Source organism: Sinohyriopsis cumingii, chromosome 6 (assembly GCF_028554795.1).
Source record: "Sinohyriopsis cumingii isolate HCF-2022 chromosome 6, ASM2855479v2, whole genome shotgun sequence".
In the NCBI taxonomy this organism is placed as follows: Eukaryota; Metazoa; Mollusca; class Bivalvia; order Unionida; family Unionidae; genus Sinohyriopsis; species Sinohyriopsis cumingii.
The window spans coordinates 91,174,240-91,194,889 of record NC_142966.1 but is presented as its reverse complement, the minus strand read 5'-3'; the positions used below and the strand labels follow the sequence as shown (position 1 = coordinate 91,194,889).

At 35.8% G+C, this 20,650-nt stretch overlaps 1 protein-coding gene across 1 annotated transcript in view; it reads right to left on the bottom strand.

Annotated features, from left to right (window-relative positions):
• LOC149797435 (protein SGT1 homolog) overlaps window positions 1-20,650 on the bottom strand; it is a 72,737-nt gene that overhangs the window by 40,009 nt on the left and 12,078 nt on the right. Inside the window, exons 4-6 of the mRNA XM_089962232.1 lie at window positions 19,836-19,905; window positions 7,476-7,546; window positions 3,136-3,189 (exon numbers count right to left, since the gene is read on the bottom strand). Of these exons, the coding sequence (XP_089818358.1) occupies window positions 3,136-3,189; window positions 7,476-7,546; window positions 19,836-19,905 (195 nt within the window). The remainder of the gene's footprint in view (window positions 1-3,135; window positions 3,190-7,475; window positions 7,547-19,835; window positions 19,906-20,650) is intronic.

Below are 20,650 nucleotides of genomic sequence, written 5' to 3'. Positions count from 1 at the left end.
ATAATTACAAGCTGAAGAAACTTTTCAATGAAATCTAAATAAGAATTCTATTTATGAAATGTATGAATTATTAATGAGTCAACAATATATGCACAAAGATTCTACTCTGAAATAAATGTTAACAATTTTGCCCCAACTATCAACTCAAAAGAGCAGTGTAGAGAGGCAGAGCATCTCATTCATTCTGTACAGAATAAGTACATCCTTATAGGACGTGACAGAGGAAGAAAATTATGCATTTGAACTGACAATGACCAAAGAACATATGGTGAAATACCGGTTTCTGGTGCTCAAAATACCTGATGAAACCCTGAAAGCAGATTGCTAGTTAGCAATCTTGCTCCAAAATTGTTCCATGTGAATCAATCACTTGAGAAAGTTAAGTGTGAAAGTAGAGAACCTGCGGGTTGTTGTGTAGGAAGAGATCCTGTGTGCTGCAACAGTAGGTCTTGTCTACAATCAGGATGAGTAGGTTGCTGAACCACAATCAACAGGGCTAGAGAGGGGATACAAGGATGAGCTGATAAGTGTAGATCCTGACTTGGTGGAGCATCTATGGGATTATTCAGAACTGTGGATAGACATACACATAAAGACAATCTTGCTTTCAACCATACATATTCACTATTCATGACCTCGGATCTGGTACTGTACATAAAGAAAGAGCTTGCTGTTCAGTCTCATAGCAATCAAGTCCACTAAGAGTCTCCCCCACAGCTGAAAAAGTGACTGTTACTAATTGGTGCAAAGACCATTCTGAGAGGAGCACACAACCCTGTCTGGACAGACTATCTGCCAGGATATTCTTTTTGCCCTGAAAATAACGGACTTGGAGAGTTATCTTGTCTAAGGTTACCCATCTGAGGAGATTCCAGACTGGTGTACCTCTCTGACACCTGAGATACACTACTGCTGCTTGTCTGAACCAACTATAACATAATGATGCTGGGTCAACAAATCCCAGTAAGGCAATGAACATTGCTTCCATTTCTAAGTTGTTCACATGAAGGATCACTTCTTCCCAGGACTTGTTGTGACTAGATAACTCTTACCCCTGTCTGGTTCCAGTAGAGTTATCTCTCATAAATGCAATGGAGTACCTGGTTATGTCATTGTCAAATTGACAATCTAGCATTGTTCTCTATGACAGTGTGTGACATGCATGCTGAGGTAGGATTGAAAGTATATTTATTTCACAAAACATTAGCATTGAGGTATATGGAAAAACAATTGGTACCGTGATACCATAAACTGCCACAATGCATACATCATAGCAACGACTGAAAAATTGTTAAAGCTACATTAAAAATCCAAATCACTAACACACACACACAGTCAACCAGTAACAGCAATACTAACTATAACTACTGCAATGCCTAAACAACCCCACCCACAGACTTTTTACTTCATATTCCACCCCCACCCCATCCCCCATTTGTCCACACCAGCTCACTCAATGCCACCCCAACAGTTACCCAAGGGTCACCACCACCACAGAACCAAGAGGCTGGAGCCGAGAATGACATTTCTCTTGTAAAAGGTTATCAGGACAACTTATTCACAAAGTCATATAAATTTCTACCCAGCTTCTAAGGAGAAATTGTAATGGCTGGACATACGAATGTAGCATGCACGTCAAGGTCACAACTGATGCATTCTTGTAAAATGTGTGACTTTGACCCCATGGTCAAAAGGAAAAAGTGTGCTTTTTTTTCAGAAAAAAAGTCTTTGCTTCATGTAATCATTCATCCAATGTATGAACATAATCAAAGTGTTGGAAATATTTGCAAGTCAAAAATATAATTTACCAAAACCTCAATGCAAATTTTATATGCCTGTGACCTTGATCTTGATCCCAAGTCAAAAGAGATGACGGCATGTATCATGAAAAGTTTTGCCTAAGCATCATAATGATTCGTTGCAAGTATGAAAAAAATCCATCAAGGAATATAGAAAATATAAGCAAATGAATTTTTTAAAACCAAAACCATAGCATAAATATTTTATGATTGTCACCTTGACCACAAGGTCCAAATGGAACGTTTTGCATGACACCAAATGAACTGTCTTAGCATCATAATGATTTATCCCAAGTAGGAAGAAAATCCACCAAGGGGGTTAGGAAAGATAAAGCAAATAAAACAACTTATTGAAAACCTAAGCACAGATTTTCTCTGAATGTGACCTTTACTGCACTGTAAAGGGGTTGAATGAACTTGTCACAGAATCAATTGTTTTATGTTTATCATGGTTCATGCCAACTATAACAAGGATTTATCAGGAGGGTTAGGGAATATATGCAAAATGTGAAACTTCAACCAAAACCTTGAACAGCTGATGATGACAATGTTGTTGCAGACTTTGTCAGAAATGTGACTGATATGTTTTGCTTCCAGCTAAACTGGGCTCATCAAGAAGTGTGGGGATAAATATACCAACATTTTATTGAATTTATATTTTTTTTTTTTTCAAGAAAGCTGAGCATCATTATCATTGGCAAATGAACTTGCCAAGTTAAATGTTCTTCTGTAGCCCAATCTTTAAAATGTCAGATGAAGATGACATATCCCCTAGATCCTCAACTTGTGTAAAGACTCCCACTGAAAGTACCCTATGGTCCAGAACTCTCAATACCAGATTCCCAACTTGTGTAAAGACTCCCATTGAAAGTACCCTATGGTCCAGCACTCTCAATACCAGATTCCCAACTTGTGTAAAGACTCCCACTGAAAGTACCCTATGGTCAAGCACTCTCAATATTTTATTATATTTATGCTAATACTCTCAATTTATGAACTAATAATGCTACATCTTGTTTATATCATAACATAAAAGCAGAAAATGCAATGATAAAAGGCACCTCTTTTCAACATGCTCGACAATTGTAAAAAGTTGGGTTAAAATATCTTTAAATGTTTGGGGGTAATGCTACACACATGAAACTTGTTAACAGACAGACAGATGGACATTGTAATTGCTATATCCCAAATTACACACTTGGGGTTGGGGTGGGTGCATGGGAAACAAAAATGAATTGAGCTATGTCTCACATAATTATAATAATACAGAAGGCTTACAGAAAAGGGGAGCTGAATCTAAATGGTATTGAAAACTATCATGTCAGAGGATACTTACAACCAAGCTCTGAATCACATTTCTGAATCCATACTATGAAAATTCCATCATCAGCTAGGAAAGAAAACATTTCAACCATTAAAACTAGTTTACTTTTCTCAATCAGAATTGTCTTCATTTTTCGGAGTAATAAAAAGTATTCATCTGAACTGGTTCATTACCATCACCAATGACAATCTGTCAAAAGTATCAATGAAACTTGACATTAATGAAATTACCTCCGCCACTGCTGATAATACAGTTATTTGGTGATTGCAAATTGTTTGCCTTATGCTGTAGTTTACATATTTTTGCTTCAATGTTGCTGGTATTAATTTACAAAAAAAACATCAGAAATATAAAACTTAACATAATACACAAACTGTAATTAAGTTTGAAGAAACAAAATTCTGAAAAAGACAGCAATTATGAATGAAAATACTAGTCAATAATGCATAATGATTAGAAATGAAACAAGATGCTTGTGCCACATATAAGAATGTATCACCACAATACACTATATGTCAACTTGAATAGGTAAATGACTAATAATTTTCAGGAAAATAAAGAACAGAAGTAGTTTTCATAGGTAAGTATCATTCAGTATCGATTCTCCATTAAATTATAATGGCACTGATTTTTTATATATCAATGCATCAGTGAATTATTTCATCATCAATAATGATTTCAGTTGAATAGGAGCTAGAACCAAACTGGAAACCCATAGTGCATCCCTGTTCTAATACAACAGATAATAGAACAAGTTATTATTTTTTAGGACTAAATTTGGCAACTACTTGTGAAATTCAAGTGTCATGCTTTTAATGTACACCTCTCCCTGAATAACTTGCAAACAATGAGGTAAAAAAAACACAGACAGCAGTAAAAACAATGGCACAAGTTACCATGGGATCTTTGAAAAATTAATGGGATGCCATCCTGGCTGGCCATCAACATCGACAAGGTAAGGGATTGTTTAATTGTTTAACACTAGTTTTATAATTACAACAGTTGTGTACCTGCAAAGACATTGTGTATTGTCACTGCTTTTGCCTGTGAATGTGGATATATTCAAGCGTTATTATAGATTTATAAAAAAGACAAGATTTCCTTCTTTTTAAATGGGGACATTTAAATGGTGAAACAACAGAATTCAATGTCAAAATTTTGAGTTGATATTTTAAATTATTCTATTAATAAAATATTGATGCTGTGATGTCAATGCAAGTAACATTGAAATTTCTGCTTATCCTTTAGCAAACCTTTGAAAGACAATTTGGTATTTAAATTTACTACACAGGTTGGAACCTGTGTCTCCAAAATGAACCATATCTGTGAAACAAAGCTTTCCATGCACTGAGTACTCCATTCACTTGCTTCCCTTACTATCAATGATCACACCCATGAATTAGTAGGATAAACAAATGATTATGTTAGTTACTTTAATCATGTTATGTAGATAATAATATTAACAAGTATTTGATTGGTCAATTGAAATGAGTTGATCTGACACACTACTGTGAATGTTAGCTCCAAAATAGTAGGATTTGCATGCTTTTTATTTTATTTAAATTCCATCCCCATTACTTGATTTTATACAAAAGATTAACATAATAATATAAAACAGGTCTAATTTTAATTAGCTGTAACAATACAACAAAAACCTTTTGCCAACTGGAGATCAAAAACACAGTTTGCAATTAATTAGGTTCTCATGGACAAAGCTGTTATGGCAGAATGACACTTTTCATGCTTAAATACAAGATAGCATACTTCATTTATAATGATTACACATAAAATGAATTAAAAGATGGAACTAAAACATGAATTTCACTTGACAGAAGCTACTTAATTGGTATTTATTTCTTAAAGTGCTGACACTGGCTGGTGTGTGTGTGTGTGATTTGAATTTTTAATGTAGCTTTAACAATTTTTAAGTCATATCACTACAATGTCTGCAGTGTGGCAGTTTATAGTGATGTTTAGCACTGGGGAATCATGCCACAGACATGTAACATCATGTCCCACCCAGTCACATTATCCCGACACCAGGCCGACCAGTCCTAACACTAACCTCTTAAAGCTGAGTGCCTAGTGAAGCAGCTGTTAGTACCATTTTTATAAGTCTTTGGTATGACTTGGCCAGGGATCATACCCACGACCTCCCGCATCCGAGGCGGATGCTCATAATCACTAGACCACCAAAGCGGTCGATACCGGCTGGCATTACAAAACTTGTATGGATCAAAATTTGAATATTATTGCTTACAGTGAACTTAGAATTCTTTATGGTAAAGAAAACTCAACAAAATAAGTAAAAGTTGTAAATGTCATGATGCTGATTCAAATTTCCAGGCACTACTGCCATTTTTGGAAATAAAATGAAGCAATATATCATAGTTTCATTTACCAATTTTTGATAGTGGTTTTCTGTATATTCAACAAAATGGGGACAGTTCTTTTTGGTATTTTCTAGAAGAAATCAAAAACAGGGGATCCATATCTGACCCTGCATTCTATACAGGTTCATAAAATTCAGTTACAAGTTGTCACGGGAGAGGTGTAGTAACAAAATCTTCCAAAGTTTGTCAATTGTGAACATTGAGGTTATTATACAGGGCACCTTAAAACATATACTACCAGAAGACACAATATACCAAACCTGTAAATCAAGAAACTTTTAAAGTGAAACACTCAAAACTTAATCCAATAGTGAATCAAAGGAAAATAGCTCTACAAAAGATAATGTTTGCAAATACTGGCAGAAACGATTTTAAAAGTCAAACAGACAGGGGGCAACATAATTTCATGCATTATCATTAATATCTTCTGAAATATTTGGTCTTACAGTTTCTAGTCATTCTTAATCTCAGTGTAAAAACTAAATGAAATCCAGAATAAATTGCATTACACAAAAATAAATTTTCATCTCGTATTTAGTGACAATGATTTTCATGCATGTTTTCTAAGCCAAAAGCATATTATCCCCAAAGATCATAAAAATCTTGTCCAGTCTGAAACCCATTCAAACTTAACCCAAAGTAAATAATTGTATTAAGTTAAAAATGATACATCCTGCCAATAAGTTTTTCTAGCAAATTATTTCTTCAATAATACTTACCCAGCCATAATACCTTAAACGAACTATTACTACCTCACAAATCCAGCCCTCCCAGATAAAAACTTTACTAAATAGCTAAAAGTTATGTGCCCACAATTCCCTTTCAATATGTCACATATCTGCCAAAGACGATGACATGGTCAACTATTATACCTACAAAACCAATACAAATCATTTCAACATGGCCAACTTTTATATCTACAAAACCAATACAAATCATTTCAACATGGCCAACTTTTATATCTACAAAACCAATACAAATCATTTCAACATGGCCAACTTTTATATCTACAAAACCAATACAAATCATTTCAACATGGCCAACTTTTATATCTACAAAACCAATACAAATCATTTCAACATGGCCAACTTTATATCTACAAAATCAATACAAATCATTTCAAACCTTTTTAAAAACATGGTCTGAATCCAACTCCAAGGGTCATATCAGAATTTTAAGGTTATTGTGCAATCTACAAACATAACATAACTTCAAGTGTGTATCTTTAATGAAAGAGAAAATTAAACTAACAACAGATGGACAGTGAGACATAAAGATGAGCATGATAACTGAATCACAATGTTTCTTTAATTTTTTTTTCAAACCATGCTGGGATAGTGACTAAGTGTCCCAACTACATTTTTAGTGGTTATGGCAAGGCTTGTATTTCAACAGCAATTATAAAGATAATTTGGTTTGTGATCTTACAAAAAATGACTCTTAAAGTAGGTTTAACTGGACATTTATTTTCAGGCAAATAATTATTTTTTTAAAAAAATATGAAAATACAAACAAAAAAAAGTAAACAAGTCTTTGCACCCACTATAGGAATAAACTGGCTATCACATTTATCTGCCAGTTTTTTCAATCTATGTTCCCAGCTGAATTCTGAATATTGTAGTTAAGGGTTGCATTTCTACTAAAACTAGTAATCTAATATATACAAGGCCACATTTCTATAAAACCAGTACATTTATTGTAATATGTAGAAAACTCTACATCATTGTAATGTACAATAACTGAGGGTTTAGGTTCAGACTGTAGGACATTCTTGTTACCAAGAACTTTAACATCTTCCATAACCAAAAGAAAACTGCATTTGTGTTAAAAAAACAACAATGCATAAATAATTTTTCTTTTCATGTTTGAAAAGTACAAGGCATGACAAACTCATTCTAGCAAAACAATTTGTGCCTGAAATCAAACAATCGGAAGAAATTGAGTAAATACGGTACTCACAATCTCTAACTTGCCCATCTATGAAGACTTCTTTGGCCTTCTCATAGTTTCTCATATGATATAATGCAATACTGTAAATGAAAAGATGCTTAGAATGACAAATAGTATAAAAATCTAACTGTATAAAATTCTCACAGGATGTATTTGAGGCATCAGATAACAATAACAATTTTAAAAAAGAAAACAGTGCCCCAGGGAGGATAGTAAAGAGGATTGCACAGTCTTGAACAGGGGTTGGCAACCTATGTCATGCGTGCCACAAGGTGGTATGTCAAGAGATTTTGTGTGGCATGCAAAGGGCATCCAAAAATCTCAATTTTGAGTGTTACTCTCTTACTGGTGGCACACGTTCATTCATTTTGTAATTAATCCTGAAAAATTGGCACGCTATGTAAAACAGGATGCTGACCCCTGGTCTAAAATATGGTTCAGTATATGCCATTATAGCATGCAATGTTGGTTAGGTATCCCAAACAGCAATGAAAATTAGAATGTAGGGTCAGAAAAAAACCCACTTATTTATTAGAAATGGAACAAATTAATGTGCTATTTCAGACTGGACAAGTTATCAAATATATGTAATATGTGATGTGTTTGGGATAGAGGTAATCTGACCTCACAAATGCATCGATGAATTGCAATATATATTCTGGAAATACTGTTATTATGATATGGGCCATAAATTCAATCAATATAAACAGTCTAAAGATTGTATTTGTGTTTCTATCATTTTGAAAGAATTTAACAAAAGATCTGATGTTCTACTGGCTGAAAAGATTTTGTGGAATTCAAGACTTCTTTTTAATTGCTGAGTGTTGACAGCAAATTTTTCAGTAAATTATGTTTCTCCAAGAATACTTATCCAATCACATTACATCAGTCTGCTACCTCGCGAATCTAGCCTAACTAAAAGAATAGACATAGGGCAATAACTCTTTCCCATTACCTCCCCTTGGCACCACCACCATATGTTGCCAGTTTTTAGCTGAGTGAGATACTAACAAGGATGCTTGTATGGTGGGGTGGTTGATAGGGTTTTTAAGCAATGTGATTATGTAAGTATTCTCTGAGAAACATAACTTACTTAAAAATTTGCTTTCTCCTTCGAATACATCCCCAATCGCATTATGTTAGGAAAATAAGTAATAGGAGGGGATGCTGAGCATCCGACCTCTACCTTGGGTATCCTTTTAGGGAAGAGTAGCTGGATTCACCATATGAACAATAAACTGTTCTCCTAATTACATAAGCAACACAACCTGGGGTCACTTGACCTGTGACCCTAAAATACGGTTAAGAAAATAAATACTGAAATCTTCTTACCTACAAAATTTCACCAGTGAATCCAGCAAAGCTAACAGGCTGTGTTGATTCATCCGGTTGTGTCAGGTGGCCATCTGTGCTGTCACCACTGGACCTACCAGATTCAAGGTTTGCCTCTGCAATACAATGCTAAATCTCTGAGATTAAGCCTCAAGAAGACTGACTCTGCATGCCAGCCAAGAGCTTCAGTTATATCTCAGAATGAAAGGTTGTTCAAATGCAAGGCTCACAGAGACGGCAAGAAGCTTCTGCACAGTAATCTTCATGAAGTGACTCTATTCAAATGCAAGGCTCAGAGAGATGGCTTGAAGCTTCTGAGCAGTAATCCTCATGAAGTGACTCTAATCTGGTGAGATGTCAGAGTACACCAAGCATACAACCCACTTCAGCCACAAAGCAAGGGCTTGAGGGGTAATGTGTGTTCCAGAGCACACAGAAAGAGGTATCTGTGCATGCCAGAACTTGTTTCTCTGTGTTTCAAGTAGTGCTTGGGAGCACAAACAGGATCTTGCATGGCTGCTGTTCTCGACCTGTCATTAGAAGTGAATGAGTGAGTGATAACTCTACGGTTACCAATTGATGGTAACCTATTTTGGGATATAAAGCCTGGTTGTGCGAACAGAACCAATGAACCCACCTACCTGAAATTAAGAGTCTAGGTCAACATTAAAGGCATGTGGCTCGCTCTGCATGCAGAAGCTAAAGCTATCCAGTAACATGACTTGTATGGTAGTGACATTAGTGAAGTGTGGGCTAGAGGTTTGAATGGATTTGAAGTGAGCCATATTAAAACCCAGGATTGCTTCCATTGAGAAACAGGGTGAGGTATTTTGGTTGATTAAGACCAAAATGGTCTAAAAGATGTGACAGGTCTATATCCTGCCCAAAATCACGTCTGCCATGATACCAAATGTGTCCAATATTTGATAGAGATTGGGGCCAACTGTTTCTCCCCAAAGAGCCAGAGAAAAATGTCAGCCAGTTGAGGGATTGAGGCACGCAGAGTACAATGTTGTTGGTATGGCACCAATCCCTGAAAACCAATTCTTCCTAGTAAAATATGGTTCTTCAAGAACACTACCAAATCATAATACCTTAGGAGAACTACTATTATCTCCCAGATACTACTTTTAGCTAAAGGGAGCTAATAGTTCCAGTCCCCTAAGGTATGTGAGACAGCTTCTAGATAACCTGACTGGAGGAATAGAAAAAACACACACGCAAACTGAGCAGAAGTCATAAAGCATCATCTTAAGAAGCTGTTGGTCAACCTGGAAGGCAGACCTGTTCAGCTGTAGATGAAGATACCACCAGATCAAATTGGGCCCTTCGGATGACAGCTCTCGGAGATAAAAGCTAGAGAACAGAATGTGGACTATAATCTCCATCCCAAGGCTTGAATGATGTCATCTAGAGAACAGATCCAGTTCAATGTTATGCCAGTGACAACTGTTCTAACCTTGTGAGCTTGCATGAAAAGTTCATTAAGCAGGGTTTATTTCTTCATATGCTGAGTGAATCCAGGACAAGACTGTCTGTGCTGATATATCCTCCTGTTTTTCTATTATGGTATCACTTCAAAGCCCGAACTGGATATTGAGCTGATGTTTCCAGACTAGACAGAGGTTTCATGACAAAAATCTGGTAACCCGTGGAAAGCAGCCTCTTTTTGGTGATGGAAGAGGATGCCGTCATGATTAAGGCTAACCAGTCTTATCGGAACTGCATGTAATTTGGTTCTGCTGATAGGGCACGTACTTGCTAATTCTGTCTGCTATTGCTAATACCATGAGGAAGCAGGTCTTGCAAGAAAGATGCACCAGAGATGCTCTTGAGAGCAGTTCAAAAAGTGTCTTTTTCAGCCAGATAAAGACCTAAGATAGGTTCTGCTTTGGGCACAGGGCTAACATTTGGCAGTGTATACTCAAAGATGGAGAGTAGGTTGGATAAGTCCTTGTTTTGTTCGATATCCTCTCTTCTGTGGTGATGAAAGGTGTCAGTGATCAAGGAGCAGTAACTTTCTATCATACTTGGTGCAAACTTTCTCTCTTCAAAGAGCCAAAGGAAGTTAGCTATTGCGGTATACATGCCTAGAAAGGCACCTGTTCATTTTGTGTCCCACTGGATGAAAATGTGCCAGGTGCCTTTGTGTGCTTTCAGACAGGATGGCCTTCTTGCTGAAGTGATTCTCTCCATGCCTGGTTATGAGAACTGTTTATTTCTGAGGGCCTGTTTTAGTATGATCCTGATGTACAGGTTCAGTAGCTCTGGGTAGAAATGAAACAACTGCTGTTGTTGTTTGAGGTTTTTCCATGGCAAGATTGATGAGGTCCTTGATCCATGCCTTCTCCTATCTGAGTGGTGCAATGAGGATAAGGTGATTCTCTTGTTTTCTGTATCACTTGGAATCACAGGTGTTGGAAAGTAGGCGTACGCATCCAGGCCATACCAATTTATCGACAGAGCACTGACTGCCCATGCAACCATGACTGGAAGTATAAAGGATTGAAGTTTGGTATTCCACCTTGTTGCAAACAGGTCCATGAACAGTTGGTCCCACCAGGTACATATCTGAGTGAAAAATGTGGGATGAAGAGACCATTCCATCTGTATTAGTCGATTGTTCCGTGACAAAGACTCGGATAGTACATTAGGCATCTTGGGATACGGCAAATTTGTATGTGGATTTGGTGATGACAACTCACTTTGGAAAATCCCACACCAGGACACAAGGGTCTGAGGACTTGGTTCCTCCTTGTCGTTTGAGATACACCACTGTAGAGTTGTCGGACAGAATGAGAACTCCCTTGCCATTTAATTATTCTTGCCACCAGTGACAGGCTTTCACAATGACCACAATCTTCAGAATATTGATATGCAGATGGCATTCCTGGGGAGAACATGCACCACTGGCTTACTGAAACGATAGTAGTAGGTGGATTCCATAATATTCTTAATTGCATCGGAATAGACTGTAATCTCAGGCTGTTTTACTTGCAGAGGGGAACCAGGTTCGGATGTCCCAATTCCACCAATGGTGCCTCAAGTATGTGCAAATGGTGACAGGTTGGTCCAGAGGGCAAACTTTTTGCTGTGTTGAGCAAGAATAGGAGGCAAGGGGATTCTCGTACGAATAGAATTACCTCGAAAGTAAAGAAGCCAACTGGGTTCAGATTTTCATTGCCCGATCCTGAGGGATAGGAGCTATTTTGCTTGTGTACTGAACTCCATACCAAACTGAGCAAATTGTTGAGACTATAGTAGGTCAGATTTTTCCTTTTTGATGAGAAGGCCAGGTGGTAAGCAGTGTAACAAGGATTATCATATCGTGTTTAGATATAACTCACCTGATGTTTCTGTAGGATGTCGTCAAGGTGACTGAATTTACAATTAAATGTGAACCACGTGTTTAATTCTCGACAAGTAATGACTCAGAAAAAGGATGAATATACATCTACAGTGTACACACCTACGAATTTTAGTTCAATTCTGACTGCATTTATACTGTATGGGACTGGTCATTTAATATATTGTTCGTTCCGACTGGGACGTTTTTTAAATTCTTTAATTCATTACAAGACAAAATTATTTGAAATAATATAACCATTTGGAAACTTACATGGTCTGTCACTAATAAAGAATTAGCTTGAGCAGCATTAGAAGACAGTCAATTTCAGCATGGGAAAGGCACGTTTCTAACACGAAGCCATCTAAAACTTGGCATGTTGTATTTTACAGCTCAAATTATGGTTTCGTCATTAACAGCAAAAGTTTGATAATTTTCTCTAACTAATCTGACCTCATGACTTTACACAAATAAGAGACCTATCAATAGCAGTAATACTAAGTTTGGTCTCTACATTTATCTCAAACTGGTCTAGCGTTTTCTACTGCTAATTATGGAATCCTCTACTTAACACGAAACAAAAACTTCAGAAAGTGTTAATGGACCTATTTCAAGTAAATTTGGCACAATGAATCTTATTTTGTTCAAAAATCACCTCAATACTATGTTATCGGAATGTACAGACACTTTCATTTCCTTATTTCTGCTGTAGCTCACACAATATACTTTGTTGCATATATGAAATTCATTATTCATTATTGCAACCTGCAGTGAAAAGAATGATAATAAATGACAGCCATCAAATAAAATTGCCTTCATATCTGACTGATGTGAAACAATATTGCCCAAGTTCCAACAGTTACCACTTGCACAAGCATGGTCAGATCAGGTCAAGTGTGGGGGCTGTCCAAAATTTCAAAAGGGCACCAATGTTCCTCAAAAGGGCACCAAAGCAAAAGTCCATGTCTATTTACTAAAAGTTTGCATAATACCCAATAAACTTGTGCAAGAATAAAACGATAGTCATATTTCAAGTGACCAGTGAATGTATGTTTGTGTGTGTATGTTTTTGTTTTTTTAAGTGGGGTTGGGGTTGGGTAGGGGCCCTGATCCAGCCATGACAAGTTCTCAGTAATAACTTGGGATATTTCTTCTGACATCCAATCAAAAGATTATAGAGGTGTGATTTAAACTTTAGATTTGTATTATAAAAATTACACCATGCCACTCCTTTCTTTATCTGAAATAAATTTACCTTGCAATGAATGTAATAACAAAAGAAATATCCCCACTGGAAAGAAAATCAAACACCATAAATTAATGGCCAGTCCCCTGCAGTACATGTGTGGTTAATATTGAACAAGTATGTATATTCAGTCTCATGACTGAGTCAATGTGTGATTCATAAATTCAGAATTTGCTCATTTTTGTTGGGGTTTTTAAAAAATAAAAGTGGCTGTCAACTGGAATTTAATTGTCTAAACCGAAGAAAATTACTTTTCATAAATAGTAGGATAAATTAATATTGTTCAAGAGAAGATCAATACAGTCAAGTCGGCTCTTAAGTTTGTTCAGACATCTTTGAATAAAGTGTAAACACATTGCAAAATTAGTTCAACAACCCTCTCTAAATGTACAGAATAGACAAGACTGTTTCTTTTATATTTGAATAGAAATTAAGAACACTTAATTCTTGAAATAGTAGCTGATTGTAAATCACACATAATGTTTCGATCTTCCCGTGGATGGTCGTCATCCATCAACTACTTAAAATGTCAATCAGTAAAACTTCCGTTGTTAATGAATGGACCATAATTTGAGCTAATGTACTAAGAGCAATGCCCCAAGTCATCAGTGTGATAGAAATTCACCTTTTCCACGCTGAAATTGACATCTTCTGGTGCTAACATTTTATAACAGTGTTTACAATGGTTACTGCCTTGATTTCTGCTGAACAACCAAGTCTTTGTATGGGAGAGGCCATTTAAGTTTATAAAGGGGGGGGGGGGGGGGCAGGAAATGCTTGAAAACTATTGTCTTGTTCTGATTTGTGGTATAAAAAAAAGGACACAATGCCATTCCTTGCTTTACCTGAAACAAATTTACCTTGTGATGAATGAAATAAAAGAAAATATCAGTCAGAAATAATAATTTAGCCCCATAAAATTAAATAGCCAGTCCCATACAGTAAATGTGCATTCAACTAGTTGGTAGTTGTGTACATGTGTATTCAATCTCGTAACACGGCCATTACTGCTATGGAATAAACACATGGTTTGCATTTAAGTGTAAATTCAGTGTTTTCTTTTTTGTTGTTTTGTTTTCAAACAGAAGCTGCTGCTATATGGAACATAACCGTGCATAACTCAGAGGATTACTTTTCATATTTAAACAGATAGATGAATTTACACTGTCCAAGAGAAGCTCAACGAGTGAGCCTCTCATCAAGTCAACGTGTACATTTTCTAAATGTACAAGACTTTTCAAATTAATTTCTATTGTCCATTTATATGACTGATTGGTGAAATGGTATTTGATTGTTAATCGCTCATGACATGTCAGTTTCCATGGGTGGTCTTCACTGATTGGCCATTCAAATGTCAATAATGGCTATCAGTGGAGGAGATGCCATCTGCATGCCGACTAAGGTGCATTGCGAAAGTGGAGGGATTAAGTGTTCCCCCATGATTGTCGGTGTTCGGACAATACTTGTGACCTGTACTGTATACAACTTGCAGCTGAATGATTAATTTACACAATTAATCCAAAAGGAATATTGGATGAGTTAATTAGAACACAAAAATGGCTTGGATTGTCATAGATAAACTGGACGATTTTATCCGGTACAGCAGTGAAGGTAATTACTAAGATCACCTGGCAGTACCAACGGGAGGTAATAGGCAAGAGTTATCCCCCTTTGTCTATTGAAATAGAAAAAGATTGTTATCTTCCAGTAGATGCTGCATTTGTGAGGTAGCAGGCTATTATTCCTAACGTAATATGATTGGGGAATGTATTCAAAGGAGAAACATCTCTGATAATGTAATACGAGCAATACAACATCTTCAAACAAGCCATACTGTAAGATTTGCAGCATTTTCATTCAGGATCAACTTGATGTCATTATAAGTGTTCTTGTGAAAACTCATTGTGAATATGATCTTTCCATTCACAAGTAGCAATATTTTCAAGACTGCTGCTGTGGCCATATTGGATGTAAAATAAGAATCCTAAAACTGGCCACAATATTGAAGTCAATAGGACTTTCTGTTTAGGAGGTACAGCATTAAGATTTCTAGGAGATTAAGCCTGGTGGCCATATTGGATCTCAGACTGACACTGTTTTCCTTAAGCTCCACAAGATATCACAAGAAGTCTATTGGTGAAAACTCATGTTAATATAACCATCCAGCTAGAAGAAGCAGCAATAACAAGGTATCCAGGATGACTACCATGGTGCCTATATTTGAGGTCAGATTACCACCATTTTAATTTGGAACCAACTAGACATCTTAAAGAGTATTCTTTAAAAAATCCATGCCAACACAACTTTCCATTCAGGATGAGTAGCAATAACAAGAGATGGTCATACTTGATGTCATATCACCACAATGTATAGTTTATACCAACTAGGCATCATTAAAGGTCTTCTGGTGAAAAGCCCATGTTGGTACAACATTCTGTTTAAGAGGAACAGCAATAGCAACATGTTCAAGACTGCTTCTGTAGTGATCATACTGGATGTCAGATTGATACAATTTTCACTGTCATAATCTTTTAGGAAAACCCTATGTTAATATGATCATCTGGTGGATTCTCTCTCCTAGATAACAAAATGTACTGGAAAGCATACCAGACAAAACCATTTGATCGTGTGTCAAGCTGAATTCCTTTGTAAACACTGAGCTTTCCATGTAAATTACAAATTGGCAATGGTGGAACAAGTTGCTGCAAAAAGTACAAAATGTTAACAGCAATTCTCAGTTGAGAAAAGTGAAAGCAATTTAAACAAGAAGAGGGAGAGTTTGCTGATAAGTGCCAAGAAATCTGATTCAAGTAAACATTATTAGTTACACCTTCTACTGCAGTGAAAACAGAATGGATGGACAATGATAGTTACAACCAAATGTTTGTACTATGATTTTACTGACAAGGTGGTTTTTCATTATGAATGATGAATATTTATGATCATTTTATTTAAAGAACATTAAGATAAGATTTACTACATGAACTGCATAACAAGCCTTTGGTTTTTTTTACCCCTAGCTACATTTATCATATTTTATATGCAATTATTATTCAGATATTGTGATACCCCCTCCCCTAAAATAGTCACCCATCTTACAAGTCCACTTTCCTGCTGAAGATAAAGTGACCTTTCAGAGGGGGACCACCAAATAAAACAATAACAAGATTTTCAAACTGGCAGCCATTTTAGCCATATTGAATGTCAGATCAGCACTATTTAAGACCAACCTGACACCATAATTAAGTCTTTCAGGGATAAAACATGCCTATTCAACTATCTATTCAGAAGAAGTAGTGATAAGATTTTCAAAATGACCATACTGGATGTCAGAATAGCAGCATTTTAGGACCACATGGGATTAATGTTTTTTGTCAAGTTTCATGGCAATCCCCATGTAGTTTTGGAGTAGCAGTCTTAACAAACTTGTTCTTATGGGCAATAGGCCATCCTATATGCTTTTCTGGTCCATTAATTTCTACACACTCATTTTCAATTAAAAAGAATTTTAGTCAGTCATGAGATGGCAATTATTAATTCTTGATAGTATTTTTCAAATAATTGTCTATATATATTCCAATTTGTCCTGGTAAATATCTGTTCTCCCATTGTATTGTCTGCATTTTTACACTAACATATTATACATGATTGATGTTCTTCTCCAGAAAGTGCATGCCATGTATGGCTAAAATAATGTCCACCTCTTTCCCTCACCCTTAAATATGTTAGGGGTTACACATTTTTCGAGCTAGGTTGTAGAAGTTGGGATTGGCTGCAGCAATTGACAGCTTTTTCATGCAAACAACAAAGTAGTGACACTCAATCCTGAAAATATATATACAGGCTATATGACTCGAGTCAAAATCAGAAATATTTGTAAAGTCTTGCCATATTCAAACCATCCATATCTAAACACTTTATAGTTCAGGGCATTATTCAAGTCCCGATGTTGCTTGCTCAGGTACTGTATTAATCAGTCAAGCCATGTATGTATGGCAGCAAAATTTAGTGTAAACAAGTTTATACAATTATTCTGGACAATTAAATTTATTAAAATTAATTAAAAATAGCTAAATGCTACATTTTTTAAGTGGAAAATTTAATTTTTTCTGGGTTAGTCTTGTCTCTCTACCTTTGAAATTAAAACACTCTTCTACATTATTCATCTTTCTTTTAAAAAAGGGACTGGAACCATTCACATTTCAGATTCAAGCTGGAACATTAAATATGATGACTGTAAATTGTAGTGATTGTTTAAAACTGGATCTCATACTTCCATAGGGTCTTTTTTAACATATTAGAAAATGTAAAATTGCATAGGATCTATAAATGTTGTTGTTGTTGCTGTTGTAGGGTTTAACGCCATTTTTCAGCACACAATAGGCTATACATGGCGGCCAGTATTAATGGTGGAGGAAGAACCCTGAAAACCCCAGGGAAGAACCACCGACCCACGAGAAGCTACTGGCAGGCTTTCCCACGTACCCACGCTAGCCGAGCCTTGGACTCGAACCCACGCAGACAGAGGTGAGATGGCAGTGATCCGTAACGGAGAGCGCTTTAGACCACTCGGCCACTTGGGGCCCCAGGATCTATAAATAGATACTTACATATGTGTTGACAGTTACTAATAATAAAATCTGTAAATATGTTTAAGAGATTCAACCCTTTTCCCACTGGACAGATTGGTCAGGTGATATCTTAGAATTAAGTTAATTCCTACTGGATGAGTTAGGTCGCGTGAATAGGCATTTTGAAATATTAGATTTTATTAAGATATGTCACACTGGATTTATTGCAATATATTGTCATAAAAGATAATCAGATTTCATTCCTATTTTGGAACCATTCTTATTTCTTGTGTTCCTGTCATAACATCAAGTCTGCAGATGTATTTTATGTTGTACTTAGATATTATATGAGAGGAAAAATGTGTCTGGAATGTTCAGTGGAAACAGAAAGTGCTCATTGGAAAATATTATTATTTTGGAACTATTGAGAATTATTCAAATTAGTTCTTGACAACACTATGTTGACAATGTCATGATTCTTGGAGGACCAGTACATTTCCGGGTCTGAAATTTATACAGAACTTTTCATTCATTTGGACTTAATAGAACTCTTTCATGATTATTTTTGAATTACTTCATAATACTGCTAGTTCCCCTCACATTTTAATTTTATAACATAGATAATTAAATTGTTTGTTAAGTTTTACAAAACTTCTTGGTTTAGATTCTTTCTGTTATTTAGTTTATGACCACAGAATCATAACAATGTGTACATGTACAAACATTAAATCAAGAAATGTCAACACATTTCCAGAATTCAGCTTCGACATTGTGCATAATGTTGTATTTGTGAACATTCCCCATTTGTTCTATCATCCAGCATATTTATGATTTGGATCCACAAGGGAATCAATAGCAAACAAAGGAAAGAAGAAAACAGATTTAAGAATTCTGCACGGATCTTATGAAGATGCTGCCTTCAAAACATTACAAGTTTTGTGTAGATATTGCTTTGACAATTTCATTTTTTGAAACCAATACCAGCATTTGTTTGTTCTTTTTCTAAAAGCATAATAATTCTAACAGTATTTAAACACAAAAGCAGAAATGTAATTCTTCATGTCAGACAGATGGCACTGCATGTAATTATGCAAATTATATTGCTGTTGATCAAAATTAAGACAGTTTATATCAATAATTCATATCCATGCATAAAAATTATATTCACTTTGTTCCACCCTAATTTCTTCCAGGCTTCGCTCACCACTCACTTTTTGATTTGATGGGAGGAGTTACTTACCCCAATATTCTGATCTAAGTTTCAGCCATGATTTAAGTGCTTTAATTTTGACTGCTTTCACAAAAGGTTGAATTTACTACATATTATGTTGTATATATTATGTACCAAATTTTTGTGCTGTTAACAAAATACTTACATAATGCTTTCTTTTCACAATCATTCCTTGAAAGTTGAATGATGATGTAATACAGCTGTCCCTCACTATACAGACCCTCAATATACCACTGCCATTTGTATAATGTGGGTATTATCATGGACCCCATTGACTTGTTTTTTTTTATTATAATTTTGTTTTATCTATGACATCTGATTCTTTTCACTCAAGTGTTTAGCTAATGAGAACTAATTACATGTTATTTGACAGAATTAACTAGCAGGTACCCTTTTTTTGTATTCAGATCCCCTATTATGGCATGGCTCTGTTATATCATCCCTCGGTATACTGCATCTTCATAATGCAAATCATCATCATAGCTCCCATGAACAGAGCTTTAAAGCAGAATAATGTATACTATCGGTGGTTACATTTTTTGGCAGTTTTCATTCTGCCAATGAAGCCAAAATTATAACCCTTCCAAATGTAAGCGATGATTCTGTGTTGTATTAACTAGTGATAATTCTGTGTTCTTCATACCCTTTCCTTAAATAAGCTTTTGCATTTCTGTTGTTAATTGATATAGCTTTGTCAGCATCAGCAGCAGCCTCTGTAATGAAGAAAACATTCAGTGAAAAGCACAGAATATGCATATACTAAAACCAGCTTCTCTCCTGATATTATTATGACATGACTTTTGTTTGTTTTTATATTCAAACTCTCCTTTTAAACATGGTTTTCAAGCCTGGAAACTAATGCGACTGTTGAGACCTATTTCTTTCCAAAAACATTCATCAATTTTAGATGCCTTTTAATAAAGAATAAACAAACAATATAGTCAGTACAGTGTGACCCCGCTATAGTGTGCTCTGTTATAACACAAATTCCGATAAACGCGGTTGTGGTATGGCTCCCGAAATCTCGTATACATGTAGTTTTCTTGTGCACAAAAAAAAAATCTTAAAAAGTATGAAACAAACTAAAAAAGTTGTTTATCATTTTGGGGAAGAGATCACATATGAATAATACAAGACAATCATGGCTTGGCTCCTGAAATTTTATATGCATTTTTCTCATACATGAAAAAGTATTTTCTTCTTCTTAAAAGTAAGAAGAAGAAAAAAACACATAAAAAGTTTATTCTTGGATCGCGTAGGTCTTTGCCAATGTCGCAAACTTTGTTTTTCCTTATTGGCTGCAAAACATACCATGTGGCTTTTTATTTATTTGCGACATTGTTGGCTGTTTAAACTTTTATATACGACCATTGGTTTGGAGTGCAGAAATTCAAAGGCCCCGTGAAAGGAAGCCACAAACTGGATATAAAATGCACTGAAATTTATCTATCGTTACAT